At 34.7% G+C, this 22,086-nt stretch overlaps 4 protein-coding genes and 2 non-coding genes across 13 annotated transcripts in view; 5 read left to right on the top strand and 1 right to left on the bottom strand.

The window, feature by feature from the left end:
* Window positions 1-638: 638 nt before the first annotated feature.
* Window positions 639-5,149, top strand: LOC7481732 (F-actin-capping protein subunit alpha). Its single transcript, XM_002319481.4, has 10 exons — window positions 639-896; window positions 985-1,100; window positions 1,747-1,836; window positions 1,970-2,034; window positions 2,860-3,021; window positions 3,194-3,272; window positions 3,386-3,463; window positions 4,251-4,325; window positions 4,401-4,436; window positions 4,749-5,149. Exons 1-10 carry the CDS (start codon window positions 794-796, stop codon window positions 4,854-4,856), a joined length of 912 nt encoding a protein of 303 aa, XP_002319517.1. The 5' UTR covers window positions 639-793; the 3' UTR covers window positions 4,857-5,149.
* A 1,894-nt stretch (window positions 5,150-7,043) lies between these two features.
* On the bottom strand, window positions 7,044-7,115 carry TRNAE-UUC (transfer RNA glutamic acid (anticodon UUC)). Its single transcript has one exon. It is a non-coding gene; the product is annotated as a tRNA-Glu (tRNA).
* A 1,341-nt stretch (window positions 7,116-8,456) lies between these two features.
* LOC7481731 (uncharacterized) lies at window positions 8,457-12,948 on the top strand. Of its 2 annotated transcripts, none has more exons than XM_024583778.2 (13): window positions 8,457-8,842; window positions 9,513-9,650; window positions 9,764-9,845; window positions 10,328-10,404; window positions 10,491-10,606; window positions 10,694-10,811; window positions 11,044-11,160; window positions 11,267-11,358; window positions 11,791-11,857; window positions 11,942-12,023; window positions 12,094-12,185; window positions 12,295-12,438; window positions 12,644-12,948. In XM_024583778.2, exons 1-13 carry the CDS (start codon window positions 8,708-8,710, stop codon window positions 12,686-12,688), a joined length of 1,305 nt encoding a protein of 434 aa, XP_024439546.2. In that variant the 5' UTR covers window positions 8,457-8,707; the 3' UTR covers window positions 12,689-12,948. The 2 variants fall into 2 exon arrangements, with proteins under 2 accessions (XP_024439546.2, XP_002319516.3); XM_002319480.4 differs by having other exon boundaries at window positions 8,459-8,842; window positions 12,562-12,948.
* Window positions 9,060-9,131, top strand: TRNAC-GCA (transfer RNA cysteine (anticodon GCA)). The gene has a single exon. It is a non-coding gene; the product is annotated as a tRNA-Cys (tRNA).
* Window positions 12,949-14,222: 1,274 nt separating the features above from the next.
* On the top strand, window positions 14,223-17,870 carry LOC7481730 (26S proteasome regulatory subunit 6A homolog A). Its single transcript, XM_002319479.4, has 10 exons — window positions 14,223-14,432; window positions 14,935-15,051; window positions 15,507-15,614; window positions 15,930-16,121; window positions 16,214-16,405; window positions 16,661-16,779; window positions 16,915-17,002; window positions 17,176-17,295; window positions 17,388-17,528; window positions 17,681-17,870. Exons 1-10 carry the CDS (start codon window positions 14,316-14,318, stop codon window positions 17,756-17,758), a joined length of 1,272 nt encoding a protein of 423 aa, XP_002319515.1. The 5' UTR covers window positions 14,223-14,315; the 3' UTR covers window positions 17,759-17,870.
* Window positions 17,871-19,540: 1,670 nt separating this feature from the next.
* LOC18104021 (probable disease resistance protein At4g27220) overlaps window positions 19,541-22,086 on the top strand; it is a 38,541-nt gene continuing 35,995 nt past the window's right edge. For 2 of the 7 annotated variants that reach the window (XM_052446644.1, XM_052446643.1), the window contains exon 1: window positions 19,541-20,895. In XM_052446644.1, the coding sequence (XP_052302604.1) occupies window positions 19,784-20,895 (1,112 nt within the window). In that variant the 5' untranslated portion in view covers window positions 19,541-19,783. The remainder of the gene's footprint in view (window positions 20,896-22,086) is intronic. The other 5 variants (XM_052446638.1, XM_052446639.1, XM_052446645.1 and 2 more) reach the window with 4 other exon arrangements.

Here is a 22,086-nt window from a genome sequence, read left to right as displayed (position 1 = left end):
TAACACTTTATTTTTTTATATTTATTGGCATAAATAATTCTTGATGTATTTAATTAAATATATGCATGAGCCTTTTGATTTATAATTAGATTTTCTTTAAGAAAAAACATATTTATAAAGCTTATATATTTATTTTTTTATCAAAAAATTATTCAACCAACAACGAAACACTAGTCAAATAACTAATTAAAATTTAATTTTGGTTACCTATGAATTTTATAAGTTAACTTGTAATACCGGGTTTAATACTTATATTCTATTTAATACCATAATAATTATAGTCTAAGTTGAAGTCATCTGTCTAATGATTTCATATTTTTCATTTCATTTGCAAATAATGTGATGTGCTACCTTAAACGTTACCGTTAAAATCAAAGTATGCTTTTATAGTCTGTTTGCCTTTTAAAAATATTTTAAAAAAAATTAAAAAAATTTATTTTTTTAATATTCTCAAATGCTATTATATTAATATTAAAAATAAATTTTAAAAAATATATATAAAAAATACTTGAATGGATTATAATCAGAGGCATTTATAACAGCAAAATGGAATTACAAATGAACGGTCACGATCATACACACACAAAAAAAACCGACCCCACTGATCTCAAAATCATTTCGCTTTCGCCTTTTACAGATCACACACATACCTCCCTCACTCCCTCCTCTCTCCATTTCCTTTTCAAAAACAATAAAAAGAAAAAAAAAATCCACACAGTAATTATATCTTCACACACATTTCTTTAATTTTTGTTTAAATTAAAGATACAGAGAGAGACGACGAAGCGAAAAAATGGCAGAAGAGGAATGCGAATTAAACGAGAAGCAAAAGAGAGAGATCGCTAAATGGTTTCTTCTTAACTCACCTGCTGGTGAAATCCAATACATCGCCAAAGGTCGGTCGGTTGGTCACATTTGCGACTTTTTTTTTTGTTATTTTTGTTGCATTTCGTATTTATTATTGATCAGTTTTGGATTTGGCAGATTTGAGATCGGTATTGAACGATGAGAAAGTGTATAATGAAGCGGCATCAGAGGCATTCCCTCTTTACAATAAATCTCACTTGATTTGCCTTGAATTACCTAATCGAAGCGGAGATGTAAGTCTTTTTTTTTGCTTAATTTTGGTATTATTTCGTGAAATGTGAGTGTATTAGTTAAATTATGAGCTTCGATAAATTATGAGCTTCGATTTAGGTATTCGAGTGAATTTTGATAATTTAATATTGGATTTTTTGTTCCATTTTACAATTAATTATTTTATTTTATTTTATTAATTGATTTTAATTTTTGTTATTGTTAATATAGTTACATGATTTGCTTTGAATTAAGTAGAAGCTTTATATTTTTTTCCCCATATTTATTGCTATCACTTTGATTTTATGCTAATTTTGTTTATTTGTAGGTTTGCAAGTTTTTGACTTGCTGATTCTAAGCTTAATATCAAAGCAGAGGTTTTGTTTGGATATTTTAGTTTATTTTCTTTAGTTTAGTATTTGGATGGAAGATAATGGGCTCATTAGCGACGGCCTATTTATTCTCTTTTGTTTTCATTTTAATTTTCCATGAAGGTTGTGTGGTGTGGAGTAGTTTATCTATTTGGAGGATTATTTATCATTTTTTAGACTGTATTTTAGGGTTTATTTGTAAGTATAGATATATTGATCTGTTAACCTGATTTATTTTGTATGCAGTTAGTTGTGGTAGTTATAATTGCGTCTCTAACTTTTGAAATTGTATTTGCAGGTGCTGGTTACGTCTTATAACGAGCTCGAGGAGAATGAGTTTCTTGATCCTAGAACTGCACAGGTGGCGACAGTTGATCATGTTAAGCAAGTCAGTTATCCAAAAAACTTGAAGTGCATATTTTGTCTGCTGTCTGCTCTCATGTGCATTTTGTTTTTCTTGGTCTTTTTTTGATATGTTTGTTAGTCCATCTTTTATATCGTGATGTGCTAAATTGGTTCAGGTTTGTACAGACGTGAGACCTGCAGCTGATGAGGAACTTTCATCACCATATATCGAAGAATTTCGGTATGCTTTCTAACTCTTATGGTTATTAATATTAGATTATGTTTGTCCAGAAGTTCTTCTAGTCATTAGTGCATCGATGCTAAAATTTTAAGAGCTTGATTTCGGAAAACAGCATTTTCTCAGCTCTTATTCCTTGCCTATGTATCACTTCGTAAAGTTTCAACTTTCAACCTTGCAATTTTCTATTACTCTCATTTCCTATCACATTCTGCTGGATTGAGAATATGATCAGGATATTTTAGAGGTTAGAATCCTTTATCTAATGAAGGGTAGACTTAGAGAGGTGTTTTTGGTAAATAGTATCTACCCCTACTTCATGGTTATATCATATAATATTTGGAACATTCAAGTGCTTGAGCAAGTAGTTTTTGAATTATTATCTTCTTCCTTTAATCCTTTACACACTCAGTAATGCTTGTGAGAGTGAATCAGAGTTAAATGCGTTTGAGGACTGAGCTTATGAGTTACATCTAAATCTTTCCTTGTAAAGGATTTAACTCGTAGAAACTATTTTTAATGCTCCTGTTTGATTTATATAGAATTCTTTTTGCTTAGTTTTTGGAGTTTGAAATAATTGTGCCATCTTCATTACAATTTTCTTCCTAAATTGTCTTTTCTTCTGTGCATCTTTAGGTGATTTGGGATTGCAAAGTTATAGAATCAGTTTGTAGTTTCTCTTTATATATACAACTAATTCCAAAAGCGTTTTGCATAAGTGGTTGTTTAGGACCTGAATTGTGGTGCAGTGCACCAAGAGTAGTTCCTTTTTTATGGGCAGTATTCTATTCATTCTTCCATTAACAATGCTATTTTGTTCTCTGCTAGTTGTGCCCTGGATGCGGAAATGCTCAAATATGTTGCTGAAGCTTATCCAAAAGGTATCTGTTCTGTCTACTGTGTTGATGGGAAGGATGTGGAGGGACCAGGATCTAATTTTGAACTTGTAGTGGTCATTTCTGCTGCTAAAAATAGCCCACAGAATTTCTGGTGAGTGGAATTCTAGTCAGTTTTTACTCTTTATCAGATACTTCATTTAGGACATGTTCCTAGTGTTCCATCTCCCGCTTGTATCTGAATATACCATGTCACTTCCAAGTCAGAAACATCTATATTTTATGACTGCTTATCTTCATATAATATTCTTTTGCATATCATATAGCAATGGAAGTTGGCGATCAGTGTGGAACATAGAGTTCAAGGAAGATGTACAAATGCTAGAAGTAAGAGGCAAATTACAGGTATGATGAAAAAAATTGACTTCTGTCGACTGTTATTTGAAAGTCAGATTGCATACTTGTAAGACAATGCAAGTATAAGCTGTTTCTTTTTTCCTGCATTCTTCTTATTTCAGGTGGGTGCTCATTATTATGAAGAGGGAAATGTTCAGTTGGATGCTAAACATGAATGTAAAGATGCAACAATCTTTCAGGTTATTGCAATAACTATAAGTCCTTTAGCTTGACATTTTTTCATCATGAGATTTTAGCTTCTTTGTTTAAGTACAATACATAGGGTGGATAGGGGATTTCTTGGTGCTAAGTTTTGGGCGTGCAATTACAAGATTGCACATATCAGGTTTTGAATCTTGAGAGCAGCTACATCTTGCTGAAGGGCAAGACTGTCTCTAGATTCCTTCACATGACACCACTCAATTGGAATCTTAACTAGGTATTCGGAGCAGGTAAGGTGTAATGCTAAAATATTACATTAAGAACATCCTGGTTATAGTTACTAGGGTTGGTGTGGGGAACGTTGATTATTTGGGTGACTTGTGCATCCAGTCTGGTCGTCTGTGTTGAGTGACCTTTAAAGCAACATTTTCCATTTCCCATTTCCCATTTCCCAGATTCTATTGCAAATACTCCCTGATAAACCCAGCACTTGGCTTCAGAAGCCTATCCTTTAAGTCCATTATGCCTTCTTTTAAACTTTAGCGATAATGAGAATGATTGAGTGATTTTTCAGTGATTTCACTCTTCAGACATGCAAAGCATGCTTTATGTTTTGCAGCTTTGTAATGAAGCTGTTCAGTAAAATAACAAGTTTCTATAAAATAACTAAGCACATTTTTAGTTGTAAGTTTGTACATTAGTATCATTTTAAGGGGAGAGTGGAGCACCTGCTTGTGCTGTCATCGTGCATATCTGTCTGTCTGTCCTTCTGTTGCTGATGAAAAGCAGACAAAAATGGTTGATCTTTTACAATTTTTGTTTCAGGCCCCTGATGATTGTGCTATTTCCATAGCGAACATTATTCGTCACCATGAGGCAGAGTACTTGGAATCTCTTGAGGTTCTCATTGTGTCTCCTTTTCCATTTAAATTCTTGGATTTTAAGGCTTCGTTACTAACAATTACTATTTGACAGGCATCCTATTCAAATTTGCCAGATACCACTTTCAAGGTATCCTTTAATCTTTACTAGATTACATGCTACAAAATTTTGTATTTCCACATCTGGTGATATCTGTTGGCTTATTGTTCTATTTGGACTTTGCCTAAGATACATAACTCATATTTTTCCGTGCATTTGAATATTGTGAGGAGGTATATGTGCTCTCTAGTTACTGAACAAACCAAGGCATATTGCTTTTCTTTTTTGAAATAAGATGGTTTAGTAGGAAACTTGTGGTGTAGACATAATCTTTCCTTTCCTGTCTGTCTGGCTGCTTTCTTTGTATTTTTTGTGTCTTAAAGTGATTTTGATGCGTTGCAGGATCTGCGGAGAAAACTTCCAGTTACTCGAACTCAATTTCCATGGCATAATACTCTACAGTTCAGCCTGACAAGAGATATCCAGAAGGAACTTGGAATTGACAAGTGACTAAATTCCAATCCAGAAGTGTACACTGCGTTATTTGATGATATGTAAAGCCGAGATAGTGAGATCCCAGTATACCAGTCCATTTGTATTGAGTCTATGATTTCTTATGAGAGATCTTTGATATCGTTCCTTATTTTTTTCCCATGATTAAAGTTATTTTTCTGTTTGGCCATGCGATCTCCTCTCCTGTTAATGAGTTCCTCTCAGATTTAGTGTGTATTTCTGTACAATTGATACAAACTTTGTATAGTACTCTTGTTAATGATCATTCTTCTTTTGATGTGCTGTGAAAATGTTGGCAAGTGTCTTTGTTCGACCCTGGAGGGATAGTGTAGTGAATTAGATATGAAAGGTAAAGCTACAATTTAATAACTTTTTATCAAATAACATACAATTCTAAACACCCAAGCAAGTATTAATATAATTGTGATAATTAATAATTAAAGAGTTGGAATTTAGGAAGAATGTACTAAATTTTATAGAGGTTTGTTAAATCATCTACTTCTCTTCTTGACCTTATGTTCAGGAGTTCTATTATTACATGCTGGGTTTTTTAGTGGTTGAGATCAAATTTTTATCTAATTTTTTTGCGGGTGCAACATTAAAGCTAATTCATACTTAACCTGATTACAAGGAAAACAAGAGTATTGTACATTGTTTTGAGAGGGAGTATGCTTAGGAGGTCCATACGTGTTTTGGCTAAGGGAAGGGTTATTTATCGGTTTAGAAATGAAACTAGCTCTTAGACATAATTTTCTACTTGTTGGAATCCCATTAATGTCTCAAACAATCAACTGATTCATATCGATTAAGTCAATCGATTAACCAGTTCATGCAAAATACCCAAGTGTTCATCCCTGATGAACAAGCAGTTGCTCGGTTCATGTAGAATATTAATTTTTTGACATATTACACTAATGAATTCTTGAACCGATATCATTCTCAAAATAAGTCTTTACTTGCTTTGCATCTTGGATTTCTTTGTTGATTTCTTTTAGGTTTGTTTAGGTTGTGTGAGTATATTAAGATGTTCTAAACAAATTGAGTGCTATTTCACAAAACTCTAATACAAAATCTTGATCGGCGAAGTCGATAACCGTTATTCTTACAGGCTCTTCGACTTTCGCGAATCATTTTCTTACTTGTTTGATGATTATTGAATGTTATAAACTTGTCTAAATCATTGCAAGAATGTGTGCCACATATAATCTTGTATTTATATTTGTATGACATTTATGTATTAGATCTTATTTAATCAATTAAAACAAGATTAATTCTTGTGATCCATAAACATGTTTCGTGCATAAACTTTTTAAATCATTTTATCATTATAGCATGTCATTTAAATGCTTCATTAAATATATCATGTTATTTACCATGCATTTATCAAAACTATATCAAATTAATATTTTATTATCCACATATAACATAATAATTTATTAATAGCATTAATATTCACTATTTATATAATCATTAAAACATAATGAAAAATTTCATTAAATCATAGCGATAAAGCTAACAGTCTTAACATCAAGCCTTGTTGAAAATAGGAAAAATATGCCGACTTATTTGATAAAAGAGGTATGATGAAATGGGGACCGCAGCACTACTCATCATTCAACTGCTCTATCAATAATGAAAACCAGCTGTGTAAAACTATGATGCTAGGAGCTGGTGGGATTTAGGATGTCAAATCAACTGGTTACTTTAAGGGAGTTGCACGAGAACTCAATTTCCGTGCTTGATTGTGCTTTTCTTTTGCTTGGCTGTGGTCCTTGTGGCCGTGCCAGTTTGCTAGCCATGGAGCAAGCAGGCTCATGGCTCGTGTATCTGCACATGCATCTGTCGAAACCATTCTTGAAAGTGAAGGTGCAGAATAAAGGCGTAGGCAGTTGGGTCCAATGACGCCTTATAATTTACCCTTTGAGTTGGTCTCCAGATGGCGCCTTGTAATCTAATAATTAGAGGTTTGATTGTGTGATTAGCCCAATCATGAACCCTTAATAACCATTTGCCACAAATCTTGAAACACTGTTTCCATATAATCAAATCAAAGCCGTGCACGTGTAACGGACCCGCCTCCTCATGCGAGCCTGGGTCCGTTCTCTAAGCTCTAGGGCAGTGGCCCGTGTGAAATATGAATAAAGAAAAAACAAATGAAGCAGGAATGGAAGGAAGAATAAAAAGTTCCGTTGCCGGGAATCGAACCCGGGTCTCCTGGGTGAAAGCCAGATATCCTAACCGCTGGACGACAACGGAATGTTGTTTCTTCTAGAAGTAGAAAATATATTATACTCGTTTTATTTAACACATTAATTTTCACTCTTACGACGCCGTTTACATTCTTGTCTCGACTCTCGAGCAGTGCCTAATCGAGCCGCTTCTCGCCCGCGGTCCCGGTTTCCGTTGCTCGTGCTGAGAGGATGATTCTGTATGGAGTTGTCTATTTCTGGAGTGTCTTCGAAGCCGCAGGATTCAATTTTCCCTTCTCCCATTTTCTCAGCAACCAAACAAGGACTATACAATGACATACATGCCAATGGTAAATTGAATTCCTCACTTCCTCTTTTACTCTGTTTAAAGCTTTTGATAAATTTTTTTTTTTTTTTTTTCCTGTTTAAGCTTCCTCTTTCGCTTCTAAAGACTGCACAATGGCATTCCTGGATGTGTGATGTGTCACAGTAATTGCCCCGGTTGCTTATGAACCCAAGAATTAGATGTGCTCTCTCACAACCCAACCAACATTATCACCACCTTAAATGTTCTGACAAAAATGCTCGGTTATTACTGGGATTCTGCCCTGCTTTTATAAACAATGCATGCATTTGCTGTCTTTGCAGTTTCCTATGAAGCTTAAAATATAAGAAACTCGTGTCACTTTATAACAAACATCTAACATTTATCCATATCAACCTTCAAGGAAGTTTCACATTGTTGTTTGCTTCTAGTATGAGAAATGACCTTTTCTCCATGGACAGGTGGGGGCGAGGTCGTGTTTAACACACAATTTAGGCATTTGAGTGACTGATTGGTAGAGACATCTAAGTTTTCAAGCAGAAGATGCATCTTAAGAAGCAGAGATGGAGGAAAAAGATCCTTCCGTTGGTTTACCGGTGATTGATGTGATGATGTCGTCAAGGGAACGGTTTCTCCAAACAACATATACATCATCTCCTTTGAATTCAAGTGCTTTCTTGATGTAAAACTTAATCATGCTATTTCCTTCGATTATCAAGGAATTTAATCAAGCTCCTTTTTCGATCATTGAATATATAACTAAGGAAATACCATAATCATATATAGCCCTTGATCCTTTTGATTGCAGAATGCTGTATTCCTTCCCTTCTGCGGTGAATACGAAGTTACCAACTACCTGCTCCAGGATGGGATGCCTAATTTTATATTTGACATCTCAAGTTTACAAAAGATTCGGACACAACACAGGATTGCTTAAACATGTGACACCAAACAAAAAATCTCTACATAATAATACAAATTTGTCTGTAATACAGAAAGACAAACTAGCTAAGCTCACAAGGGCCCCATCTTTGCTTGCAAAATCTCTTCCTTAACAAGAGAGAAAGAGAGTGGAGTCAAAGAAGTACCAATAAAAAGACTATATTAAACCAAAAAATCCACTCTTATCTTGTAAGAGATTCCCGTGCACTTGTCCAGATACAATTAGTACCCCACACTTCCTTCCATCCATTGAGCTTCCTACACACAGAATCATCAAAGCACAGTTCCTAGGTGACTAGATTTATAGACCCATGACACCCTTTTGAGCTTCACATAGAATCACCAATTAGCTAGTTTGTAGAGTTGAGCTTCTTGATTCTTGCACTGAAAAAATGGCCGAAATTAAGGCCGATATTGCTTTAGACCACCGGCTGACAATTGCTGAGGTAACCGATATCTCAGCCCAAAAGCCTGACCCGAAAATTCGTGTAGCTTCGTTAGATATCTACAGAGGCCTCACTGTTGCTGTATGTATACACGTCTCTCTCAAAATACTCAAAACTATTTACTCTGTTTTCAAGTTTGTTGTTCTTAGCTCTAGATATGGTTGTTTTATGTTAATCATTTAGTTTTAGTGCCTCAGTTTTCTGGTGGGTCCTTCATGGAAATGGGTTCTCTTTTAATGATGGTCTGCCCATGATAGTTTTATTGTATATAAATACTAAGTTACAAGATAGCACAAACGGGTCCATAGCTCAGTGGTAGAGCATTTGACTGCAGATCAAGAGGTCACCGGTTCGAACCCGGTTGGGCCCTTTTAACATTTTATTTTTAACGTGAAAATTGCCCCCTTAATATCTTTTTACTTCCCACTTTAGTCCTCATACTTTTTATCCTTTCATTTAATTCCAATTAAGAACATCAATTCCCCCATAATTTTCTTATTTCCTACTTTTTTAACGGGCCTTTTTGAATTTCCCCGATATTGTACTTTTCATCCTTTCATTTAATTCCAATTAAAAATGTATTAATTTCCCCATGGTTTCCTTATTCTTACCTATGCTACGATTTGGCCCCTTTATCAAATATTTTTTGCTTCTGCACTGTATATAGGCATCCTTGTTAAAAAGTTTATGAACCCACCATAATCATTTATTTATGATACTAAATTTGTGTGCTTTAATGGGATTTATGTAGTTAATGATCTTGGTTGATGATGCTGGAGGAGAATGGCCTAAGATTGGACATGCACCATGGAATGGTTGTAACCTTGCCGACTTCGTAATGCCTTTCTTTTTATTCATAGTAGGAATGGCCATTCCTCTTGCTTTTAAGGTTGGCTTACCATTTTCTTTTAATACATTTTGATAAGGAAAAGGTTTTAGAGGATACATATATTTGTCATTACAAGTTCAAGCTTGCTTATATATGTTCTTTGATTAATGTAGAGAATTACAAGCCGGCACCATGCTGTCAAGAGGGTGATTGTTAGAACTTTGAAACTGCTATTCTGGGGTATCATGTTACAAGGTTAGTTCTGTTCTGCTCCTAACCTGCTTACAAGCTGTGTTTCATGCTTATGTTGTCCTTTGATGAGACAATAATACATGGAAGCAACAAAATTGTGATATTGAGTTTGGTAGAGAACATTCTTTAAGCCTATGTACCGTGTCTAAAATGTAAATGCAGTAAGAAACAAAGTTTTTTGTTCCTGCCCTTAAATGTTAATGATGTTCTTCGACAACTTGCCATAGTTGGCGAAAGCTAGTAGTAATGGGATAGGGAGATTCCAACCTGAACACTCCAATTCTTAAGGCTCGACCTCGAGTCTTTTATCATCAAACTGCCATCTCGTTAGCAGCTGAATTTGAACAAGGAGTCAGCTTTCATGCTATCTTGGTATGCAATAATGAAGAGTTATTTCTAAGGAATGAAATGCAATAGAATCAAAAGATAAAACACTATTTTCGTTCTCTTGCTTGACAGTGCTTAATGTTATTACAATTATGTAGGGGGCTTCTCCCATGCTCCTGACAAACTTACTTATGGAGTTGACATGAAGAAGATAAGATGGTGTGGGATTCTTCAGGTGGTGCTGGTTTTGATATTGATATGTATGCATAATTTAGGTTGTTAGAAATATACTTATACAGCAACTTGATTCTTTCTCTTCAGAGAATTGCTTTTGCTTACTTAGTAGTGGCACTGATGGAAATATTTACAAAAAAAAAGCAAACCAGGGAGCTACCACCTGGATGGCTCTCCATTTACAAGCTATATAGCTCGCAATGGTAGGTTTATATTCTTGTGACTACTGAGTATTTTCATTAGATTCCTTGACCAGATCTTCAATGATCGCTCTGTGCCAAATTTTGCAGGCTGATGGGAGCATGTATACTTGTTATTTACCTGGCTGTAATCTACGGGACTTACGTGCCTCACTGGCAGTTCACTGTCAATGATAGAGACAGTGCTGATTATGGGAAGGTTTTCACTGTAAGCACCTACTCTGTCGCTCCTGCAACATTTCCCTTGATCTGGATAACTTCCTGTATGCTTAAACCTGAATAGTATAGTATTTGATTTCATATCATCAATTTTCTATCAGTAACCACATTTTCCTTGTGGTTGACTTTTAATTAGGGATGGTACTATAACTATCCACAACGATTTTACATTAGGATTTATTTTCTACCTACATTTGAGCCCTGTCAATTCCAATTTCCAGGTAGAGTGTGCTGTCAGAGGAAAACTGAATCCTCCTTGTAATGCAGTTGGTTTCATCGACAGAGAAATTTTAGGAATCAATCACATGTATCAGCATCCAGCTTGGAAGAGATCTGAGGTGAGTAGCAATTTTGTTTGCGGCTGCTCATTATTTTTTAGATGTGAAACCATTTGTTTGTAACCTATAGAAGTGAGAGCTTATGATTTTTGCCAAAGCGCTGCAGGCCTGCACGGAGAATTCCCCATATGAGGGGCCTTTCCGAACCAGTGCTCCGTCGTGGTGCAAAGCTCCTTTTGAACCTGAAGGAATCCTAAGGTTTGTTGTACACAACCTAATTAATTAGTCACTGAATCTTATAATTTGATTCAAACCAGTAGCGAGCAGCCTTACCTTTCTCCTACTTGGGAAACCACAAGATAGAAAATCATTCAGCTCATTCATCATTTTTAGGATATGCCAAAATGCTTATCCACTACAAGAAATTGTAAGATGCAACACTGATAATTAAGCAGTTAACCATAAACTTTTATCTGCTCAAGGAAGGGAATGCTTGAGAGACATAGGCTCTTGCACAAAATGCACATAATGGCAATGTGAAATTCTCTAGTTCCAGGGAAATTTCATGTGTGGATCATCCATCCCTCTATAAAAGAAGTCCAGATTGAATGCACACTGCCTTTTATGCTGTACACGCATCTTGAGAAAATGTCTAACTGGATATGTGGATTTCAATCTCATTACTTGCAGCTCAATATCTGCAGTTCTTTCAACCATCATTGGAGTTCATTTTGGACATGTGCTTGTATATATGAGGGTTAGTTTTGTTGTTTTAAGCATGTAAATGCTTGGCTTAAATCTAGATCTTGCCTCACTGCTTTGACAAATCTTTGAACTCCAGGGTCATGCAGCTAGACTGAAGCATTGGATTGTGATGGGATTTGCCCTTCTTATTTCAGGGCTTGTTCTTCATTTCACACATGGTGAGAACTGAAATACGATATATGCATATTTTCATAGGAGAATGTTAACCCTTTTTTTTTTCCTTCGCAGCGATTCCCTTAAATAAGCAACTATACACTTTCAGCTATGTTTGTGTAACATCCGGAGCAGCAGCATTGGTGTTTTCATCCATCTACGCCCTGGTATGCTGTTGTCACAGCTGAACCATTTTCGGGTTATAAAATCGAGAACCCTAGTTTGAAACTGTCAATAGGTTACTTATGATATGAAACAATTTCATTTTCCTTCAAGGTTGATATTTGGGGTTGGAAGTGCGTCTTTCAGCCACTAGCATGGATTGGCATGAACGCAATGCTTGTTTATGTCATGGCTGCTGAAGGCATCTTTGCTGGTTTCATCAATGGGTGGTACTACAATGATCCTCACAATACACTGGTGAGTTTTCTTCGAACCTTGTCACGTTTTCACCTATCTTTCCAGTTTTCTTATCAAACGTTAGGACATAAAATTCATGGTTCTACCCTATTTTGCTGGCTTAATTCAATCCATCTGTTGCAGATATACTGGATTCAAAAGCATATTTTTATAGGAGTTTGGCATTCTCAAAGAGTTGGCATTCTACTTTATGTTATCTTTGCAGAGATCCTCTTCTGGGGCATGGTTGCAGGCATTTTCCATCGCCTAGGAATTTACTGGAAGCTTTAATTACTATTTATCTGCTGTATATTCTGTGATAGCCACATAAAGTTCTGTAGATTGTCCATGATTTACCAGCTTAATGTGGTCAACAACTGATCTTTGCGATACAGCAAGGGGAACTTTGTTCATTTCACATGTTTCTGCATGATTTATAGAACAGGAAAGGCCAAAGATTGGCCTGTTGTACCCAAAATGTTTGTAATATTAATGAAATGTCTGCTACCTAAATGGTCAAGCATTGTTGAAGCTTCAAACATGCCAAGGTCAAAAACCAGAGTTCCTATATTTACAAAATCCTACATAAGCTAACAACACCACTTGCTTGCTTAAATCTCACTCGAAAAGTTCTCGAATAGCAATTTATTTGATATATAAAGAACAATCCAAAGCAGCTAAACTATATAGTATGTTGATTGGTTTGAATAAAATATATATCTTAATATAGAAACAAATGAATTCTAAATAAATAAAAAATCATTTTTTACATTTGATATAAAAAAATTTCTAGAAATGAATAGCTATTTTTCTTTTTACATGGGAAAAATTGGAACTTGAAATCTCTTACAGAAAAGAGGAATGCTAATACCATAAATTATTGTATGTATTTAGTTCATCAATTTATTCATAAACTAGGTCAAAACAAATATGATTCATGGATGAACTTGTGCATTATCATATGATCCCTTTTTATTTTCTTTTAATTTATTCATCCATATGTCTTGGTCTATTCTTTAAATGGATTGGTAAATCAGCTGAACACAAACAACTATCCATACAATAATATAATAATTAATCAAATATTTATGTGTAATCATCTTACAATATCAAATTAAATATTTATTAATGCCTATTTTTATTAAATATATAATGGACATAATAACATAATTGCGGACTACAATACCTGTTAAAAATATAAGACATGTCAAATATAAAATACTTGTGTGGTCTACTTGACTTATTATTGATAATTTTTATTGGTGTTGTTGAATTTATTTTATTATAATTTTTTTTTATTTGTGCCATCTTATTTCAACTATTTCTTTAAAATATCAACATACTCAATTGGGACTTTTTAAAGTATTGGCATTCTTAATTGCAATATTTATCAAACTATGTTATTTTATAAAATAAAAAATTCTATGTTATTCCCAAACTATGTTAGAAAACAAATTTACCCACTAGGACCTAACATGGGTTAAGTTTTAGATTAAGAGCTTGTTTTTTTTTATATTTTAAAAGTATTTTTAAAAAAAAATTAATTTTTTTTTAAAATTTATTTTAAAAGAATGTTATTTTAAATAATATTATTTTGTATTTACCTATTCAATTTGCACAAGTCATGGGCTAACCGGTTATTATAACTTTGCTCATGCCTGAACCCTAAAAAAAAAATCATCTTTCTACTCGAACAGCTTGTGTCCAATACAGAATAAAGCCCAGCAAGAAAACAGTAACCTCAAGCCCATCATTTCCTGTCTTCGGCAACAAGCAGAGAAAATAAATATAAACAAAAACAAAAATATTTTATTACTCTCTCTCTCTCTATCTACACTCAATCTTTTCTTCTCAGTTCTCTCTAAATTTCTTTGCTTTAAGCTCGAATCTTGATAACCATGGCAACCCCGATGGTGGAGGATTCAAGCTTCGAAGATGACCAGCTTGCCTCCATGACTACTGAAGATATCACAAGAAAGTCTCGTCTTCTTGATAACGAGATTCGCATTCTCAAGGTGATTTTTCTGTCTCTCTATCTGTCTGTGGCGATAACAACAACAATTATAATGTTTGACTTGAGTGTTTTCTTGCTGCGTGTCTAGGGTTGTTTTGTGTATTTAGGGTTTTGGTTTTGGTTTTGCTAGTGAAGGAAAGGATTGGTTTGTTTATGTTACTGGTTTGTAATTGTGATTGTACTAATAATAAGTCAAAATCTGGAATTTTTTGTGTGATGAATTGCAGGAAATTAATGGGTTTTTTTGGTAGTTTCTGATTTTTTTAACTGAGTCTTTTTGTTTATAATTCTGATTTAAAACTGTGTATTGGGATTGATTGGCTTATTGCTTATGGAAGTAATAGTGTTTTTAGTGGTTGTGTTTGTGAGTATAAAGTTTGGGAAAGTGGTTGCTTTTTTGTTTGAAGTGGGTGTTTTAGAATGCAAAGATTTGTTTGAGTAGTAAACTTAAGTATTTTTTTTTGGGTGGTGTTTTGATTGGTGTGTGTTTGTGGGGAATGTAGGAAGAGGTGCAGAGAACGAATCTGGAGCTGGATTCATATAAGGAGAAGATAAAGGAGAATCAAGAGAAGATTAAACTCAACAAGCAGCTGCCATACCTGGTTGGCAACATTGTCGAGGTAGATCTTGTTGACATTCATTTTTAATGCCTAGATGTTCGACAATGATGGAGTGTTTGAAGACTGTAACTTAAGTTGAATTACACTCCTGTGGACTAAACACGAGTAGCTGTTCCGGTGTCTTCCCTTTGCAATGCAAAATTTCTATTTTAAAACAGCCCTTTTTCCTGAAAATCAAATGGTTGGGATTTTGCTATGAATATTGTTCAGACATTGGTTGTATTGTTCTGTTTTACTGTCGCTAGAAAAATGTGATGAGAAAGCTCATGACTTGCTCTTCGAGTTTATCACATGGTTATCTCATTCCCAACTATAGGCAAAGAAAATATAAATCTTTTTCTCCAACTTTCCAACTTTCAGGGGTTCAATTGAATGTTAATAAAGTCGGTTGTTTTTAATAGAAGTTCTAGCAATGTTGGCACTAACTCTATATTTTGGCGTCCATGCATTTATAGATTTTGGAAATGAACCCAGAAGACGAGGCTGAAGAAGATGGGGCAAACATTGACCTTGACTCTCAAAGGAAGGGTAAATGTGTTGTGCTGAAAACATCAACTCGTCAGGTGAGCCATCTTATGCAGTGCTCTTGTATCTGACTAGTAGACTAGAAATAAGGTAGTGATGATGGAAAAGTGATGTGCAAAATTAAAATTCAATGTAGCTTGCTCTTCTATTTTCTTTACAAGCAGTTGAATTCATACTTTTAGAGCAGCTCATGTATATTAGCCCTGATGTTCTTGCTTTCAATTCAAAAACCTGTTTAATTTTATCATCTTTTGAGTTGACAGAAGTTTAGACATTGAAGAAATTGTATAATGATACAACAGCTTGGCCACATTTATCAAGATTTATAAATTTAAATTCTTCCTCAAATGCAGACTATTTTTCTTCCTGTTGTTGGGCTTGTTGATCCTGACAAGTTAAAACCTGGGGACCTGGTTGGAGTCAACAAAGATAGCTACCTGATTTTGGATACTCTACCGTCAGAATATGATTCACGAGTTAAGGCCATGGAGGTTGATGAAAAACCCACAGAAGACTACAATGATATTGGAGGCTTGGAGAAGCAGGTGGATTTTGACTCAAAAGCATGATCTATAGGAGCAGCTCTTTTATTGTTTCTGTTAGATGATAATACCTGATTTTGTTCCTTCTGCAACAGATCCAAGAATTAGTTGAGGCTATTGTATTGCCCATGACTCACCAAGAGCGATTTCAGAAGTTGGGTATTCGTCCTCCCAAAGGTATCCTCTTGTATGGACCTCCTGGAACTGGGAAAACATTGATGGCCCGTGCTTGTGCTGCACAAACAAATGCCACTTTCTTAAAGTTGGCAGGCCCACAACTTGTTCAGGTATAGCAATTTTTTTAGTACATTATATTCCCTCTTTAGAATTCTGCTTTTCCTTTTGTTTCCAAAACTGAGAGTTGGGTGCTCCTCTTTTTGCACTGTAACTTGAAAGATGTTTTGTGATGCACTTATGGGAACATCATGACTAGTTAGATTTGAGAAGAAAGCGTAATTACAAAATGCAATGTTTCTAATCTTGTTTTAAGTTCATAACAAAGTAGTCTTGTATAGGAGTAATTTAACTTTAATCATTTTTAGATGTTCATTGGAGATGGAGCCAAACTTGTCCGTGATGCCTTCCAGCTTGCAAAAGAGAAATCTCCCTGCATCATTTTTATAGATGAAATCGATGCTATTGGCACAAAGCGGTTTGACAGGTATACTACATTTCTACTTCTTCAGCAATCAACTTGCTTTCACTTTTGATAGTTAGCTTTTCAAAGTTGGAGTTCTGTTCTTGCTGCTTAATTTTATTGTAGCTGATTTTAAAAATATCCTGTCCCTGTGTGCAGTGAGGTTAGTGGAGATAGGGAAGTGCAGAGGACCATGTTAGAATTGCTCAATCAGCTTGATGGCTTTAGCAGTGATGACAGGATTAAGGTTCGTTGATGCTTCTGTGACGCAAGATGTTTCTTCAATAAATGAATTGTTTTCTGTTTGTTCTTGGGGTGGATGGCTTCTGTAAACTATTAAGTGCAGTGTCATTTCCCACCCCTAAAAATATCTGTTGTGTTTGTGATTAATGGCAGTCACAATTTTTGTTATAATTTCAGGTGATTGCTGCAACAAATCGTGCTGATATCCTGGACCCAGCCCTCATGCGATCAGGTCGACTGGATCGCAAAATTGAATTTCCACATCCAAGTGAAGAAGCTAGAGCTCGAATTTTGCAGGTTTGTCACATCACAATTGCTTGATGGCCCTTTTCACTCTTGTGTGAAAACAATAGTTTTAATTGCATTGGTTTTTCCCGCTGATGTTGTAGATCCATTCAAGGAAGATGAACGTCCATCCTGACGTGAACTTTGAAGAGCTTGCTCGCTCCACAGATGATTTTAATGGGGCACAGCTGAAAGCAGTTTGTGTCGAAGCTGGGATGCTAGCTCTTCGCCGTGATGCAACGGAGGTACTCTCCCACACAAGTCCTGTTTCGTTGTCTTTTCCAATAACATTTTTTTTCCTTACAAGCGAGAACCTGACCTGTCAACAATTATTTCGAAAGTAGTTCACGGAGCAAGCTCTAACTAAATTCTTGTATTGGGATGGATTTGAAAACAGGTGAATCATGAGGATTTTAATGAAGGTATCATCCAGGTGCAAGCGAAGAAAAAAGCCAGTCTTAATTATTATGCATAAACTAGCAACAAAGCCACGTCTTGTCTGTGGCTTTAAAGTGTTTATGTTTACTATATTTTCAATGACAATTGCAACTTTTTTAAAAAAAAAATTCAAATGATGAATTTATTTATGTTTAGGTTTTTGGGCACGATTGTGGTTGTAGTTGTTGGGGTAGTGGTTGTGGTTTAAAGTATTTTTTATTTAAAAATATATTAAAATATTTTTTTTATTTTTTAAAAATTATTTTTAAAATTAGTATATCAAAATAATTTGAAAACATAAAAATAATAATTAAAATAATACAGTTTGCACCCTATATACCTTGATATAATTTTAAACTTAATTAGAGTTGGATTAATATAAGTTAATTATTATTTTGTTTTATCAAAAAATAATATTGTTTTGCTTTTTTATATAAAAAATCTTCCAGTGATGGTTTAGTAGTTTGGTTACGTTAATGTTTTATTTCAGTTTCTTGGTGTGTCGGGTTTGGATCATAAGTTTTGCTAATTAATCAACTATTCATATCAGTATCGGGATTTTATATGACTGAAACCAACTATTCATATCAGTATCGGGATTTTATATGACTGAAACCATCTTATTTCAATGTACCGCTAATTAATATTAAAATAAATAATATGATAAATAATTTAATCAGGTAACGTCATAGGGTTGGTTCAGAAAGAAACAATGACTTAATTTGGAATGTTCTTCCTATGCAAACAGTAATTCAGATTATTCCATTTTAATTTATTTTTCAAGAATAAAATTCAAAATAATAACAATCACCGAAATTATTGTATTCAATGTTAATTATAAAATATAGTTATAAAAACTGCTACTCCAAACCTAGTTGTAAATTTCAGATTCGTATAGAAAAAAAATTTTTGGTTAACCGAATTAAAATTATATATTGATTTGTTAATTAAATAAAAACTTGATTCTTGACATCTAAATTTAAAAAAAAAATTAGGAAAAATAACATTTGAATGCTTTAAAAAAATAAATATAAAGTCTGACTTGAATTCTTCTCACCTGTTACTTGTTCTATATTAGTTAAAAATAAAAAATCTAACTGTTCATGAAAAGGATATCCTAAAATATTATATTATATTTTATGCGGGAAAAATATAATATTGTGTATTTATTATGGACACAAATTTATTGTACCGTGAACCACTCTACAGACGACGTAGAATCTTTTTATTGTAGACGATACTATAGCATTATAGAAGCGTTGTTTTTGCTGGTAGTTAATCAAAAAAATATTGTTGAGGGTGTTAATTTTTTTTTTTATGCTAAAAGTTGTTGGATCTGGCTGGACAGCTAGATTCAAATCGCTTTTAATAGATGTTGGGTCTAGCTTAACATTCAAACTCAATGCTATTGCTTTCAGTTAAATTCAGATAAGTCTAATTTTAATTTTTTTATCTTTTTAGATTTTTTTATCTTTTTTTTTATTTAATTTTTTTATATGATTAAAAAAATAAATTGATAAGATTTTTTTATATTATATAAAAATTGAATGATGATAATTTTTTTAATTTAAAGTTGGGTTAGTTGAATTTATTTCCTCTTGTATTAATGCGACTTTTTATATTGCTAATGGGAATTTTTATATTGCTAGCAGAACTCAACGACATTGAGCCCTACTATCGACAAGATTCAATAAAGTTGAAGCGCGGTTAAATCCAAGTACACTTAATATATTATTTATATTAAAAATATATATTATTAGTCTAATACGGAGCGCTGCCAATATGCTATTGGATAAATTACAAAACCTATCAAGAAGATACCAAGCTGCAGACTCGGCAGAAATGAGAGAGTTGCTAGGAAAGTCATTGGGGTCATAATTACTTGAATATTATTGCTTGGCTTGACTTCACAGACTAACCTAGTCTCTCTGCCTCTCTGCAGTTGCTCTAAGCAAATTCTTTCACTCATTTTATCTGCTACATCCATCTCCATAGTTTTTCAAATATCGCAGTAGTGATCATCCTTGTGGTTTAGCTGCTAAACAAAGGCAGAACATTGGCTATGGAGATCCTTGGTTCCCTGACATCCACGGTTGTGGAACTGTTAATTGTTCCCATTAGGCGCTCCGTTTCTCGTGTATTCAACTGCAGCAGAAATGTTCAGAGCCTCCGAACTCACTTAGATGAGCTGTCAGGTACAGAAAAAAGGGTGCTGCATTCTGTAGAAGAGGCTAGAAATAGAATTGAAGACATTGAAGATGATGTTGGAAAGTGGCTTGCTAGTGTGAATGTTATCACTGACAAGGCTAGCAGAGTTTTTGAAGATGAAGACAAGGCGAAGAAGAGGTGCTTCATGGGGTTGTTCCCTAATGTGACGAGGCGCTACAAGTTTAGTACAAAGATAGAGAGTATTGCAGAGGAGGTTGTTAAGATCAATCATCGAGGCAGATTTGATAGGGTGTCCTACCTTCCTGCTCGACGCGGGATAGGGGACAGATCTCTAAAAGATTACGAGGCTTTCGAATCAAGAAGACCTGTTTTGGATGAAATTTTGGAGGCCTTAAAAGATGATGATGTTGACCTAGTTGGAGTGTATGGGATGGCTGGTGTAGGCAAGACCACACTTGTGAAAAAGGTTGCTGAACAAGTCAAGGCGGGCAGGATTTTTGATGTGGTGGTTCAGGCTGTTGTATCTCAAACTCCTAACCTGAGAAAAATTCAGGGGGAAATAGCAGATGGGCTAGGTCTCAAATTGGATGCAGAGACTGACAGTGGAAGAGCAGATTTCTTGTACGAGCGGCTTAAAAGAGAGACAAAGGTACTTGTGATTTTGGATGACATTTGGGAGAGGCTTGAACTAGATGATGTGGGGATTCCTTCTGGTAGTGATTATCGGGGATGCAAAATATTGATGACATCGAGAGATCGAAATGTATTATCCCGTGGAATGGTTACAGAAAAAGTTTTCTGGCTTCAAGTTTTACCCGAGAATGAAGCATGGAATCTGTTTAAGAAGACGGCGGGTGATGTTGTCAAATATCCCGATCTGCAGCTTGTTGCTGTAGAAGTAGCCAAAAGATGTGCTGGTTTGCCCATTTTAATAGTTACTGTTGCGAGGGCATTAAAAGATGGGGATCTGTCAGAGTGGAAGGATGCTTTGGGAAGGCTGAAAAGGTTTGACAAGGATGAAATGGATAGCCAAGTTTACTCAGATCTAGCTCTAGAGCTGAGCTACGATTCTTTGAAAGGAGAAGAAATCAGGTCAGTATTCTTACTTTGTCAACGGTGTCCGGTTGTTCAGAGATAATTGTTCATGTACAATAAATCATTTTTAAGAATGGAAAACTAAGAATAGAAGTATATCAAAATTTTCCCTAAACTTGTTCCTGATTTTTAGTTTTCCTGATTTGTAATATTTCCTAAACCAAGAATTAGTCTTTGTCAACACTCCCTCTCTAGTTGGTGTAAAAATATTTTGTATGCTTTACTTATAGAAAGCAATGAAACACTTTACTTGATACTGTTTTAGTAAGTATGTCTACTAATTGATCCTCCGATTTGACAAAAGAAAAAATCACAGTCTTCTCATCGAGTTTCTGCTTGATAAAATGTCTATCTACTTTTACATGTTTAGTTCGATCATGTTGAACTAGATTATTGGTTATAACAATTGCGACTTTGTTGTCACAGTACATCTTAATCTCAATCTCCATAGGATATCCTAGCTCTTTAAGTAGCCCCTTTATCCATAGTATTTCACATAATCCATTGGTCATCCCTTAGAATTCTGTTTCAGTACTAGATAGAGCAACAACATTTTGCTTCTTACTTTTTCAAGTCACCAAGTTTCCTCCAACAAAGGTAAAGTATCCTGAAGTAGACTTTATGTCTGTCAGATTTCCTGCCTAATTTGCATTAGTATAACCAATGATGTTAAGGTGATCATTCTTTGAGAAAAGAATTCCTCTTCCTGGAGAGGATTTTAAGTATCTAAGTACTCGCATTGCTGCCTCCATATGTACTTTACTTGGGGTTGTGCATGAATTGGTTGGCTAAACTAACTGCATATGCGATATCAGGAGGTGTATGTGAAAGGTAGATGAGTCTTCCTATCAATTTTTGATATCGTTCTCTATTTGTGGGAACCTGATCTGGATATTCCGCTAAATAATGATTTTGTATGATTGGTGTATCCACAGGTTTGCAATCCAACATACTTGTCTCGGCTAATAAGTCCAATACATATTTTCATCGTGAAAGGAATATGCCCAGTTTTGATCTGTATACTTCGATGCCCAAGAAATACTTCACAACCCATCAAGATCCTTCATTTCAAATTCACTTGCTAGATACCTTTGTAATTCT

The sequence above is a fragment of the Populus trichocarpa genome, chromosome 13 (genome assembly GCF_000002775.5).
Source record: "Populus trichocarpa isolate Nisqually-1 chromosome 13, P.trichocarpa_v4.1, whole genome shotgun sequence".
Classification (NCBI taxonomy): Eukaryota; Viridiplantae; Streptophyta; class Magnoliopsida; order Malpighiales; family Salicaceae; genus Populus; species Populus trichocarpa.
Note: the sequence above shows the minus strand (reverse complement) of the source record. Positions and strands in the feature narration are given on the sequence as shown.

Bases quoted from the DNA above. Each gene is read 5' to 3' on its own strand.
- LOC7481732 (XM_002319481.4), top strand. From the start codon at position 794: ATGGCAGAAGAGGAATGCGAATTAAACGAGAAGCAAAAGAGAGAGATC. The intron at 2,035-2,859 runs GTATGCTTTCTA...GTTCTCTGCTAG, and splicing joins CCATATATCGAAGAATTTCG to TTGTGCCCTGGATGCGGAAA. The intron at 3,273-3,385 runs GTATGATGAAAA...TTCTTATTTCAG, and splicing joins AAGTAAGAGGCAAATTACAG to GTGGGTGCTCATTATTATGA.
- LOC7481731 (XM_002319480.4), top strand. From the start codon at position 8,708: ATGGCCGAAATTAAGGCCGATATTGCTTTAGACCACCGGCTGACAATT. The intron at 9,651-9,763 runs GTTGGCTTACCA...TGATTAATGTAG, and splicing joins CCATTCCTCTTGCTTTTAAG to AGAATTACAAGCCGGCACCA. The intron at 11,858-11,941 runs GTTAGTTTTGTT...TTTGAACTCCAG, and splicing joins ATGTGCTTGTATATATGAGG to GGTCATGCAGCTAGACTGAA.
- LOC7481730 (XM_002319479.4), top strand. From the start codon at position 14,316: ATGGCAACCCCGATGGTGGAGGATTCAAGCTTCGAAGATGACCAGCTT. The intron at 17,003-17,175 runs GTTCGTTGATGC...TTATAATTTCAG, and splicing joins GCAGTGATGACAGGATTAAG to GTGATTGCTGCAACAAATCG. The intron at 17,296-17,387 runs GTTTGTCACATC...CTGATGTTGTAG, and splicing joins CTAGAGCTCGAATTTTGCAG to ATCCATTCAAGGAAGATGAA.